The sequence below is a fragment of the Anarrhichthys ocellatus genome, unplaced genomic scaffold, assembly GCF_004355925.1.
Source record: "Anarrhichthys ocellatus isolate YVR2014 unplaced genomic scaffold, GSC_Weel_1.0 scaffold6, whole genome shotgun sequence".
Lineage (NCBI taxonomy): Eukaryota > Metazoa > Chordata > Actinopteri > Perciformes > Anarhichadidae > Anarrhichthys > Anarrhichthys ocellatus.
In genome coordinates this window covers 13,722,596-13,736,675 of record NW_022280036.1, presented here as the reverse complement: position 1 = coordinate 13,736,675, position 14,080 = coordinate 13,722,596, and the positions used below count along the sequence as shown (strand labels likewise).

Sequence of the window (14,080 nt, the reverse complement as noted above, 5' to 3'; positions counted from 1 at the left end):
GGGAACAAGCTAACAAGTAGAGAATTTTTTAGTATTTATGTTTTCAAAGAGTGCCTAGATCTGACTCCCCCCCAATAGCTCTTCTTAACTCAACCGACTCTATATCTCCGCTGGCTCTCTCCAGGCTGATACAGAACAGAGCTACACAGACCGTCAAAGAAACATCAGCAGAACTGTTTAGGGGGAACCTAATGATCGTCTTAGACTGGTAGAAAGGTTTCAATGCCATGTTTTGAACTTCAAACTGCTACATAAAGTTAACACTCCCTTTTATCTGTTTATTTTCTTTCTCTCTTCAGAGATCCTCAGATGTTCTTTATCTAATGGTACGGAGGCACAACTTACTTCAATTTCAATTCTCATATACTAATGTAATTTGGGCTATTTTTCATACACACCTCAAGTGTTCTGACAAGTGGCAGTTCCATTGTGTACGGGAACTCCCCTGGGATTATGGGTGTCACTATCGACGTGACTCTAATCCTACCTGTTAACCAGTTTGTTTTCCTGTTTATTCAGTTCTTTATTATCTACTCCTGTCTTACTATAAAGATGGGTAGTCTGTCACCAGCTTTAAGATACTTGATAGAATGAAAAGGTTAAAACATCCCGTAGAAAGTCTCTCCTTCTCCATTCACAGTAAGAGGGAATGTGTGTTGAATGTGTATGCTGTAAGAAGCGTTCATCCTTTCACATCTAAGAAGTAAGGCTTTAAAGGGAGGTGCCCTATATGGTCTGACTGTCTGGCTGTCTGACCGAGCTAGCATCAGACTGAGTTAATGAAGTGCCAGATGAGCGCTCCTTGTTAATATCAGCCACTCATGCATTTCAGGAAGCCGTTTCTTCTGTCAAGGGGAACTAAGTCTGCTAACCTAATTTGGTGAAGAAAATGTGCAATGTTTTTTCAGGAGAAAAAAACCCCGGTATCATCGTTTCTCTCATTTGCCCCCTGTGATTGATGCTGATTACTGATCTGCTACATCGTAATTGAAAAGGCATACAATATTTGGAAATGGGTAGAGCCGAGGCAGAATTTCACATTCACACACTGCACAGACACGTTCTCTATACGCTATGAACTCTGCCACTGAGCTACTACATATTACTACACTGAGCTTCTACATATTTAAAATCTCATGGTAATTTTCTAGCATTGCAGTCAGTACAAAGGCAATACGAGTTGTTGGTAAGATGTTACAGACTGAATGGAAAGAATGGGGAAATGAAAAAAGGAAAAAAAAACACATTAATCCCCGAGCACTCTGCTTGTGGTTTCTAACCTGACAGCCGTAGGAAAAGAAACTGAGGAAAAACCACACAAAAACACAGATAGAGACAGAAAGACGGGCATAGAAGTATAGAGGGAAGGTTGATTAAAGGACATAGAGCCACGGGTATAAACAGGTGGGCAGAGAGATAAGTGCTCATGACGTAACTCGTTTGGTCTCAGGTTTTCCTATTAGTGAGGGCCAGTGCTCAACTGCCACATGGCACTGGTTCAGCCAACTCTTTGTTCACTCATGGAACTGTCACAAACTCAAACGAACAATGGAGTCTGAGAACAGCAATGTCAGCAACTGTGTGCTGTGGAGGTGTTGAAGGTGCAAAACCAAAAACCAGGCGATGCAGGGTGGATGTCGGCTGTAGGGAAGGGAGCGACAGAGTTAATACATGGGGCAGCTTTTATAGCCTGGAAGGCCCAGGTAAGCTTAATCAAGCTGACGACCCTCTTCTGTCCTGCTGAGGTTGGCCAGGACAGCCGCAAAGTAGGCATCACAGAACCTTAAGTGCTGTATAAGGGTTTGTTTCATCTTTGTTTCTCATTCAAACACGACTTGCTGTCTTATATCAAACAGATTTGTTTCGTTTTTCTTGGAGTGGTTCCATTTCAATTCTGACTTTAAAGTCTGTTCTTCTCTGCACAGTTGCAAGGTCTTTGATTGAGTGGTTTGTGGGCATGCATGCACAAAACGGAGGCAATTACTTACTGTTTTGAATGCTAGAGCTGCCATCTAGGTGCAGAAAACTGAATGAGTATTTACCTCAACATATATATATATATATATATATATATATATATATACATATATAACAAAATATAACACAAAGCAGCATTGATATTGTTGGATAGATCTTGCTCTTGCTGATGCCTTGAGATTGAATACAATTATATTTATGGGGTCGCCATTTTCATTGAGTTTACGTAACATACCTTATAAATCGCATGGTTTCATTTGAAATTGAATTCCAAACTGTGATGTTGAAAATTAAGCTCTGGATTTTTTGTTCATTCACAAATAAATTAAAGTATCACGATTTTTGAGTTTTTTTCTTTTACTGGTAACCACGGGTTCTTACTGATAATGTGACTGGCATGGCACTGATTTTTACCTTGTGTCTCTGTTTTGGCAATTTTACACATCTCTGATTTGCAAAGAGCGCCAATTTACTCTTGAGTGCACATGAGTATGAACACATGCAAGAGGTCTGAAGGACACCGAACAGTTATCTGTTGTTTTCACAATTTGATGCTCTGCCAGATTAGATGAGAAACTGTGGGGGGGGGGAGACAAGAAATGAGTAGCTCACCAAGCCATTTTGATAACAGCAATTATACTATCGTGTATTTTAAATGGATGGATATTGCTTTGGCTAAGAAGATGTTACATCTGTCATCTACTTCCATTCACCTGTATGTTTTTTGTCACACAGGAAATGTCTCTTTAATATTCAAAGAATATTTTTTATGCCTCTCACTTATGGATAGTGCCAGAAAAAAAGATTTCCAATTGGATCCAATTTTCATCTACAGTATGTGATTGTTAGCCTTAATAAATGCTTTATTTTTCATTATAAATATTGCAATTCTCCTATATTTGTTTTTCCTACTATTTTGCCCTCCAGATAAGAAACCTTTGGCCTTTGTCACATGCTTCTCAATTGTACTGTGAAACCCATATATCCAGACAATAAATAACCTTCCATAATATATAAGCCTCTTAGGAGACGAGAAGCCATATGGCACTCATCATCTCTGTTGATCATGGATTTGTGGCGGCAATGCAAGTCTCTATTGTCTGCAGGTTAATCCTGGGATTTGAGGGATTTTAGGTACTTCATCGGACAAATTTAGCTGCGATGAACACAGATGACACATTGGACCCTAATTTGGTGATTGCGCTTGGCAGAGCCTTTATGCTGGCGAGGTGGTACTGTATTTTTCTTGAGGTGCACGGGCTTCTTTTTATATACCTACAACCATTCGGTGTTAAGGTGACTCACTTTGAATAACGCCACCGTAGGAAGATGGAGTGAGGGGCAGAATGGACTTTTGAGATGTCAAAGACCACAACTTGCCTGCACACATCCACCTGCTGAGACTAAATAAAATGCACAGAGTGCAGTTGTTTTCTGTGCTATTTTCATGTCATGAGTCAGGTCTCTCACAAATAGACCTCGTAACACCATACAAGTCACTTTAATGCATGTTACGCTTGTCAGTTTTATTTTTGATTTGAAGTTAGCAACCAGAAAACATGAATACTTTACAGTGTACTATTAAATTGAATACAAATGCAATATGTACTACCATCCTTTAAGTGTTTAGATTTTGAGACTTTTTTTTTGCACAATAACATCATATATTATTAGAAAATTATCTTTTTTTTAATGCACAATAAACTGCGTATTTGTAAGTAGAAGCAAACGTTTTAGAAAATATATTACAAACATTACGCAGTGAAATACATAGACACCATGAAATAGAGCCCAAAAGTACAATAGCATCGAATTAACACCTCTGTGACACAATGTCAACAACAATTCATATTTATTACAGGACTGTCACATTAGATTGCCTGACGGTATCTTTCCTGTCACTTCAAGTATCACATCTCCGCTGTTCTCACTGCTTACAGGATCAATTTTATTATTCTGTTGACTAATTATGAAGTTATAATCAAGCCCTGGCTTAGTTTCACGAGCGCCAATCACCATTCCGTACAAGTAGGGCAGGGTCATCTGACCAAAGCTCAACGGCTGCAACATTAGCAAAGCTTTGGCAGTTCGGCCTCCAGGATCTGGAATAGCCTTGCTGGGGTTGGTTGGTCTGCAGTATGGACCGTTTTAAAGTGTCTCAAATCTTATTTGTAAAGACGGGCCTTTTTTTGATGCTGTGGTGTCTCTGTATTAATTGAAGTGTGCCTGTGTCATTTATGACTTGTGAAGCACTCCATAAAGTTACTACATAAATATAAATTACCACAATACAAAGAAAGCTTGAGTGATTGATTATCGTCCTGGGTTTTATCGAAGAATTCTGAGGCAAAGACGCGTTGTAAATCAAATAAGAAGGGGCATGAAATCACTACACTGGGACAAACCTCATAGAATTCAGGCTTATTGTTTGTGTTTTAAAACTCCTTCGTGTGAGTCTGTAAAACCTCCTTTCTTTTTCTAAAAAAAAAGCCAACAACCCAAACAGTCCCCTTGTCCTCTGGGTGAAAAGGAGATCTGTGCTTCACAATTCACTTCCTCCACAACATACAGTGAGCACCTAATTAGTAAAGTCATGGAACCAGAGACTGAAGACATAACCCAGGGCCAAGTGGCTGTTTTGTCATCTGACCAGCCTGACATAGTCCACAGTTTTCATCTATCTTTTACTGTTACACAATAAATATGGCAGTTTTCTTTTCATCATTACAATGATGTTTTGAGTTAGTCCAGTGCTTTTTTTTTTTTGGTGTGTGGCAAGACCTTCCTTTACTTCTTATTCAGTTGCATTGCTACTCAATGAATTATACAACTTTGCAGATGATTTCTGATTGTACATGTTTGTTCTTATTCTTTATTTTTATTGATCACAATGTTAATGATGAGTAGAGGCGTAAGGAAATACACCTACTTAACTGTGTTATTTGCAGAAAGGAGTTAGGCTCATAAATCTTTGCAACCCTTGATGATTGTGCTGGTGGCCATGCTTTGATGGAAATAAAACAACAAACGACATATAAACAACAGTTGCATTTCACTTGTGTTACTGTATGTGTGTGGCTTGGTAATGTCATAATGCAACAAATAAAATTGAGAAATGTTCTTGATTACCTACAGTTACAATGTACTCTTAAATACCTCATTCTAAAAACAGATGGGTAACAGGTTGAAATCCCCAGCTCCCAACAACTTGCCCCGCTGCACCAACCAAATCTAACGAAGAAAACATTCTCTGCCATCAGACAGAAAAACCTCTCTCTTCACTTTAAAGAGAATGTTGCTCCCGATTCTCAGATGCCTTTGATCTGCAAATTCAGTTACCGACCTGTCAGTCACGGCTGATTATGTCTTTTGGTGGTGGTGGGTATGTGTGTGTGTGTGTGGGGGGGGGGGGGGGGGCTAAGGACAGCCTCACCAGCTCTATTACCCACAGATGAAGTGAGCAGAAGCCTGGCCCACGCGTGACCCAAAGATGTGCTAAAGAAGCCCCACGTGTGGACAGATGCACACGGGTAGCATCGCTGCAGTCGATTGCGCCAGATACCATTTAGTCCAGTTACAACCGGCTTCACAGGCCTCTTCAGCTAAAGACAAAACACCTACAAAACCTTGGACGACCCCGATATGAGTAGTTTTGTCTTGAAATGTTCGGTGACACACAGACGACATAATGAATATATGACAGTGCAGGTCTTAGTTGTAAGAGGCAATTGAAAACAAAAGGGAAAACAAAGGCAGCCACACTAGCTGGACTCAATAGTTCTTCATGATGCGTGTAGCCATTAGGTGCAACTGGACAGGGTCCATAAAAGTGACTGAGAGGTGCTTTATTCCATGTTTGCTCTGCTGCGTAGACCCCTATGCGGTAATGGTAAAGATCAATACCGAGCTGCTGATTCATCATTCACCCTTAGTCCATACTGTCTTTGGTCCAGCTAACTGGCCCCATTTGACCATTATATTGTCATGTGTTATGAGTAACACGAGGGGTGCTTGGCAACAAATGTTAGCAGGATGTTTGAGGGATGACCCATGTAGGCCACGGTCTGCTGCACACTGAAAACAGCCATTATCACTGACAAGCAGGACCTATCTGGCTCATTAAGTGTTGAGCCGCTCAACTGCAGTTCAAATAATAACAGAAGTTTAAAATAGTTGGACATATTTCCTTTTGTTGTGCAAGTATTGTTGCATGATATATATAGAGACAAACACACACCCTGGAGATGGTACCACCGGTTTAAGAAAAACAACTAGAATTCCAGGTGTCTTACTCATCATTCATTGCCTCCAACCGTGACTAAATGGCATTATTCACCGAAACTGTTACCTGCAAACAAAAGGTGTCACAGCAAAGTGAAACTGGAAAACCTGTTTGCCATAGCTTATGAAACACAAAGCCTATCAAACCGCATGTACATCAAATACCACCCCACTCTGTGTCCAGCAACGGGCTGGTAGATTGTATGCAAAGGCTAGAAGTCTTTTCTCCAACACCACGGCTGTTATAATTTCACCCATGTGAGTAAGTGCTACGCTTTGCAATACAAATTAAATTTGCCTAGAGATCCCAACAAAGCATACGCATGAAGTCACTTGTTTTGCATGTTTAGTGGTGTAGCCTGCTCGTTTGACTGTCAATTCTTTGACTCACATGCAAACAAAAGACCCAGAGCCTTCTGCAACTAAGAAAAAGACAATAACCCATCGCCGTGCAAGCAGCCCATTCTAGAGACTTGAACCCCTTCAATGAGCTGTGTTTAATCTTCCTAAGAGTAGTTAAAGCTGCAATTTCCTCCTTTTGTTTCTTCTTTGTACGGGGCAACTAAGCACCGGAAATAATAATTTTGCTCTCAAATCTGACTTTGGAGGGAAATGGTTTGATTTGACTATAATGCAAAAATGTACATATGCAGACACCTATTTCAAGGATGATATTCTCTTGGCTCAATGCATATTTACCAGCCGCGACACCGACGCTGGTGTTGTTTTCACCTTGTGAGTCTGTATGTGGTGTAATGTATAATAGAAGTGTTACAGTAAACCGAAAAAAGCCAGAATACAGAGTCTTTGAATTAACCTGTAATTTAACCTTCTTAAATGACGGGTGTGATGGGTGGAGTTGATCCATCCAAAACAAAAGGCCTTTCTCTTGAAGGTAGCATACTAAATTTCATTCCTGACACAACATCTCTGTCATGTTTCTCGTAACCTCCTCTTAGGTCTCATTTTCCCCATCTACGAGAAGAAGAGAAAGGATTTTGAGGTTGAGGCCGGTGTAGAAATGATGTAAGAAAGGACACATTTATTAGGATCACAGGGTTCAGATGTCCCTGCCACAAAGGTACCGTGGTGGAGGGATGGAGGGTGAGGGGTCAGGTAAGCAGAAAGATAATGGCCAACAGCTGTGAATGGGGGATATGAGGAGAGGCAAGCAGGTGGGAAACGAAGGGGCAGAGCAAAGGCCATGGTAATGTGGGAAAGAGGGTTGTTCCCTCTCGGGGAGAGAAAAGCATTCCTCCTGTTACTGGAGGTGATCAGATTGCAGTAGAGAGGGGCCTGGAAAAAGGCAATGCTTCAAGAACAATAGTTTTTAACCATGCTAGCAGTTAGACTCTAGGGATGTCAGCCAGTCGGTGCACTCCTTTGATCCAACTATTGGAGGGATCGTCGTAACATTTTGTACAGACGTTCATGTTCCCCAGAGGATGAATCCTAATGACTTTGCTGATCCCTTCACTTTTCATTTAGCGCTACGATGAGGTTCACATCTTTGAGTCCAAAACCTCAACAACTATTGGATTGATTGGCATGACATTTGGTACAGAGGTTCATGTTCCCCAGAGGATGGTTCCTAACGAGCCTCACAAAATGAGTTGTGATCCCGTAGGTGATCCAGACTTTTCATCTAACGCTACATGCACACAGCACAACTGGACAGTCTGCACTGTAAAAACTGTGATTGGGCTTAATTAATATTTGATAAATAAAAAATGGTAACTTATACATAATAAAAAAGACTGTGTAGTTTTGATTTGAATTGAGTTGAATACAATTAATTTAGATTTCACTTTAATAATTTAGTTTTGTTTGAATAAAATCAGCTGTGAATCTCTCAGTAGAATTTATTTGTATTTCATCTGGAACGTAAAAGATGCAGAAATCTGATAAATTTTACTCATTGAGAGGTCTTTGATTTTAATCAGCTTACACAACCCACAGTATTTTGCACCACATGGACATCAATCAGCAATCATCTGCCACCATCACGGACAGGGGGCTGCTGTTCTCCCAAAGGTAAGACATGTTTAACTATTATTAGGTAAAAAACAGTTTATAACCAAGTTGCTGCTGCAGTTGAACAAAGTTTTGCCCTCTTCAAGCTACGAAACATGCCAACTTTACTGCGCTGTAAATCAAAATTAAGCTTGTGATTCAAAGTCAGTCTGCATTGTCTTTGACTCTACTAAAAACGTGGAAAGGACTGAAAAAGTGGTCGTCAAAAGGTCATGTTATTATTTCCCAAGCATACTTCATAAAGTGCTCTTTTAAGATACCAGCCAATTTAATTTGACCAATTATCCTGGTCTCAGCCCGAGCTTCCTTCCATCCCCAACATTAACAAGCTATTGTTAGATAGCAAATAACCAATGCACAGATGTATGAAAAGCGTACTCGCAGTAATTACGAGTTACATTCACTGCATTTAGTTTTCTCAAGTACAATTTGTACTCTCAAGTATCTTGTTGTTAAAAGCAGCATCATTTTCAGCTTGCGTACATTCTGTTCTCTGTAGGTTTTGTCTTGTTAACGTTCACTTACATGTCTCTGTTCTCAGTACAAGAGGCCACAGAAGGAGAGATGGAATTACCGCCCTACGTCAGTACATAGTATGCTTTTAAACAGAGGTAGCAGCTCAGGCTGACTGATTACACCGAGCTGCTTTTGTGAACGGAGGTCTTCAAATTATATAAAATTATGAACACTCTTTCAATTTCAGACTTTAAAGCTGGTTTGATTATTTGTTTTTCAGATGCAGGATGAGTTTCACAGAATCACAACGGTGCACATTGAATCAAAGTTAATGAATTCACTCCCAGGCTGCTGGACCTTCTCCCATTCGAGAGCAGAACCATGGGGCTATCCATACTTTGATCTATAGGAGGTAATGTTATCCTGTGATTCTCTATCAAGGGGTCTTGGACCCCCTGAGACCCCCCTTATTCTGCACACTGGCTAAACAAAAACTGAGTGCTACGCAATATTTCTTTGCTGGGACTGATGACTTCTCTTGAAACCTTTGTAGTGAAATGTTTCATTAGGCTGGTTCCTAAGACAGCACATCAAGGATCTGTGATAGGGGTTTGTTTTACCGTAGAAGCCATATGTTTTCAAAAATTGTAGCTTTGACAAATGTTTGGTCAGAAGAGCTTAATAATGTTTACTTTTGACTTTCAGGCCACCAGCCATCGTAGCATCACCATGACAAGAGATGTTGTCTTCTGTGTTTGAGGAATCTACAGATCAAGTATTAAAAGATTATGATGTCAGTAGATCAAATCACAAAATACAATCATAACTACATTTCTTACAGTAATTATTGGCAAGCTACTGAGGTTTGTTGTGTCATTTGTTGCCTCTAATAGGCCCTTTCAACCAATCTGACGTAGCACGTGATGATGCAACGATGGTGTGACGTCTCTTTTTGCCACTTGTTAGCAAGTGGCTTTTTAAAGACAAGTAAAAGCTTCAAAATGTTGAGGTATATTTACTACCATATTTTATAGCGTAGAACAAATTGTATCAAGCTTGTGTAGACCTTATTTAAAAACGATTAAAAAGTATGCCAGTATTGCCTTTATGCAATGTACTATATCCCGATTGTACACAAACATTGTTTCTGTTTTTGTGTTCTTTTATCCCCTCTCTTTACTCTATTGTTGTATTTTGGCATTTTACACTGTAGGTGTTGGATGAATATGTATAGACAAAGGAACTGAAATAAATGTTGCTGTACTTTTTATGCATGGTGATCAGATTAATTAAACTGTGACACTAAGAAGTCATGATATTGAGTTGATTAGACTTTAAAAAAAATGATGGCAACAAAGTGACAATTAATATTATTGAATAGATTTAAAGTCTTGTGATACTGACTTAAACTTATATTTCAAATAATTAAGTGAGGTACATATAAATAAGAATAGCAATGTAAATGTGTTGAATTAAGCAAAAAATTTGCTAAAATATGAGTTGATACAATTCATTTTATTAAGTGAATCCTAATCACGTTTATCCAGATATTTAGTAAGATTATATTCATATCACTCAAATAATCAGTAAATATAAATCAATTTTCCTCAGAGACTTAGTAAATACAAATCAAGTTCACCCAGATATTGAGTAAATTAAAATTACTTTTGCTCAGATCCTTAGTAAATATAAATCAGTTTTGCTTGAGAAATTGATTTGGATATACTTATTATTTATGCTTAAATTTAGTGAATTCATTCAATATTTTGTTATCAAATTTGTAGAACATAAAATCTATTTAATTATATTAAATGTCACTTTGTTGCCATAACATTTTTTAGAGTGTGGTATTTCAGTAACCATGGATGAAAAAAAATGAATGTAGCTACAGATGAGCTAGCTTTGTCAGTAAATATCATCATAATCAAGGGGCAAAATGGCACACACTCATTTTCACACCCACAGCTCATTCTACAGTCACCAAATCCCTTTGGACTGTGGGAAGACCATCCTGGTCAGATTTGAATCTGTGACGTTCTTGCTGTGAGGTGACAGTGCTAACCACTGACCAATCCTGCCACCCTCTCATAATCCGATGTAAATGGGAATACGATTAATCCGAAACTGACAGCAGTAAAGCCTGTCAAGCCTAAACATTAAAAAGTGAGTTGCTGTCCCAATACATTCTCCTCCCACTGTAAATCCTTTCATGTACAATCCAATCCTAATCTAAGATTGTTTGAAGAATACTGGAAAAATGAGATCATATCTATCCAAAGAGGGTCAGTAACAGAAAAACATGCCGTGTTTACAGCTTTTTGATTTACTCTGATCACAGCATCAACAAGATTGCACAGACTGTGCAGTTACATAAACATGGAAAACACGATGTAATCTAATCTGTTTGCCAGCTTTCAGTCTTTCACTTTCTTTGGTCCAACACTTTCTTTATAGGGACCAAAACAGGAGGTCACACTGACATTACACTGACATTGGATCACTTACTCAGCGTTATCATGTGGCTTCATAAATATCATGTCCCACATAGTGAAATTTTTTTTTAAAAACTGTTTTAGATTGGTTTTCCTCAGAAACCCACTTAAATGTTTTAATAAAGCTAATTTATGACAATACTAACAAGCCTATGACAAGCCCCCGTTTAATTTACCTCAGCTTCTGTTCCTCTCCATAAAACAGTCACGTGAGGATTTTCTCTTTAAAAAGAATCAGTTTACACTCAAGAACTGTGAAAATAAACTGACCCTACAATCCACAGAATCAAGATTTGCGCACATAATAACCAAACATTTAATGAGTCTAATGACTGCAGGGTCCACAGATGCTCTGCCCAATATGTCCATCCAGAAATTTCACTGGGTCAAGAGAAAAATATTGAATATGAAAGGATTATCAGATTGAAAATCAAGCCTTAAAGATTATCTGGCCAGCATTTCATGGTTCGTCCCCAAGAACCCTTTCATGAGCTTCACTTTCAGTTCCTCCCCAGCAGATAGGTTTCCATATTACCGGCCGTTAATTATTCATCTGTGCGCGTTTTGGCACCTCAGCTGGAAAATAAAGCAAATCCTTTTGGACCAATGACACAGAATAGCGCGGCGACCTCTCTGCTGAACTCGCGTGCATTGTCCATTTGTCTCCCGCTGCTGGTGTGAGTGAAATTGGAGCCCGGGTGGAGATTACTTCTTGATGTGTAAAACTTGTCTCTCGCGAAGCACAAGTCCATAGACGGGCAGCTCAGTGGTGTGTGTGCAATGCTGGAAGAGCTGGGTACAGTCCCTTTTGTATTGTGCAAAATGATATCTCTGCAGTGTAACCGTCTCTATTACAGGGGGAAGAGATTGCCTTACCCTTTGGATTTGCTTCGCAGAACACAACAAATGAGCTTGAGCTGCTTGCTATGGACTAATAGTACCTATGCTGTCCACAAGAGGAGAAATGAAAGAGGTAAACAATGGGACAAGAACTCTAATCTATTCCGTGATGAAGTCAAACTAACTGACAATCATAACTGTCATGAGATCAAACAAAACAAAACAATTTATTTATTCATTTTGTTTTTTTATGTGACTTTTCAGATTTTTGCTTAGTAACTCTCTATTCTCTTGCTTTTCTTAGCTTTACTAAGATTGTTTTATTTTACTCTCGCTCTGTTTGATCGATTAATGCAATTATTTGATCTTATGTCTATATCTCCGTCACCTGAATGTATAAGTTCTGTAGCCTGTAACCCTACAATGGGTAGGTGGGTCAGGAATGAGGTTTTAAATTTCAATCTGTAGTTGCATTCAAACGTGTGAATCCTCTTCCCTGGTGGGATAAAACCTGTGAAAACCAATAAAACATATTTACAAAAAAAGAAAAAACAAGGACCCCCCAGATGTTTCTGTCTTTGCTCTGGATTAGTCTCAGCATATCAAATTCAAAATAAAACACACTTAAACAACATATTCGCTACATACCATAATCTTTTTTTATTTTAATGCATTCATTTAACAAAGCTTCACAACATGTACAGTAGATATGTCCTTAACAATATCAACAGGTGCTCTTTCATTATATATATATATATATATATACGCGTTATGTCCAAGCCCTTTAAAAAGTCCTGTACGTCCTGGCTATGTGGATGATTACAAATTTAGGAAGCATTCTGGATTGTTGCAGAAAGTTGACAAAAACTCTGTCATGGGAGGATGTGGGACGAGCACACAGATGGGTGAAGAAAAAGAAAAATCAATACATCAAATTACAAAAAATGAACCAGGTTTGCATTCTGGACTCTTTTAAGATCACCTTGAGAAATAGTTTTTACACAATGCGATGTACCAGCAGCAGCAGCCAAAGTTGAAATCATACAATTATTTAGAATCATTTTTTTTTTTTTACATAAAAATGAGAGCATGAAATTTCTTTTTTTTTTTTATTGTACAATTCAAGACTCCCACTACAATGAAGAGCAATGCTGTGAATAAAAAGCTGCCATATAAAAATAGGAAGATTCTTCACACAATGTTCGATGTCCAATTATTAATTGAAAAAAAACAAAACACCACAGTTTCATATTTATTTACCTGCCAGTGTAAACGCAGACACATCAATCTCGTGCCCTAGGAGGCTGGTAATACTGCTGTGTGGGTCTGGTGCGTCTATGCTGTCCGTCTCCCCCACCGCGAAACTCTAATGAACTGTCGTAGTAGCCATCATCTTCCTCCTGCCATTGGACATTTGATAGGGTTGTGATGTTACTGTGGGTAATCAGATTAAGATGTCATTTCCTCCTCTCTCAACCCACTTGAATACAGTTTAATTAGTTGCTTCCACTTGGTAACGCATGAATGATGAATTCTATTATTAATATCTCGTCTTACCAAAACATCAGCAGAAAGGGGTTTGATGTTATGCAGCAGGACCTCTTCACAGTTTCCGTAATCACTGAACACAACCACAGCCGTGGAGCCGGACGGATGCACAGCGTCTATCCTGGCATGGTAGAACTACACGCAGCACAGCAGACACACACAAAGAGAAACTTGTTTTAATACAAACATTTTCCACACGTCAAGACGAGAACAATGGCAGTTATACATGATGTGACAACAACAATTAACACAGCGAATGAGAGAAAAATGAGTCACAACTCCACTTGGTTGTTTTTTTTCGTCACTTGACGCATTTCATACCTGCAAACTCACAAGAGGTGAAAAAGGTGACAAGCACGAAACCCGAAACCCTGTCGGGGGGGGGGGGGGGGGGGGGGGCATTCTCTGTGTTAATTGTTGTTGTCACATCATGTATAACTGCCATTGTTCTC

General features: G+C 39.1%; 1 protein-coding gene across 3 annotated transcripts in view; it reads right to left on the bottom strand.

Annotated features, from left to right (window-relative positions):
- Positions 1-12,846: 12,846 nt before the first annotated feature.
- The window catches only part of tdrd3 (tudor domain containing 3), a 13,646-nt gene continuing 12,412 nt past the window's right edge, over positions 12,847-14,080 (bottom strand). Inside the window, exons 12-14 of one of the 3 annotated variants that reach the window (XM_031846577.1) lie at positions 13,638-13,763; positions 13,341-13,480; positions 12,847-12,949 (exon numbers count right to left, since the gene is read on the bottom strand). In XM_031846577.1, the coding sequence (XP_031702437.1) occupies positions 13,364-13,480; positions 13,638-13,763 (243 nt within the window). In that variant the 3' untranslated portion in view covers positions 12,847-12,949; positions 13,341-13,363. Of the gene's footprint in view, positions 12,950-13,179; positions 13,515-13,637; positions 13,764-14,080 lie in introns of those variants that run through there. The other 2 variants (XM_031846576.1, XM_031846578.1) reach the window with 2 other exon arrangements.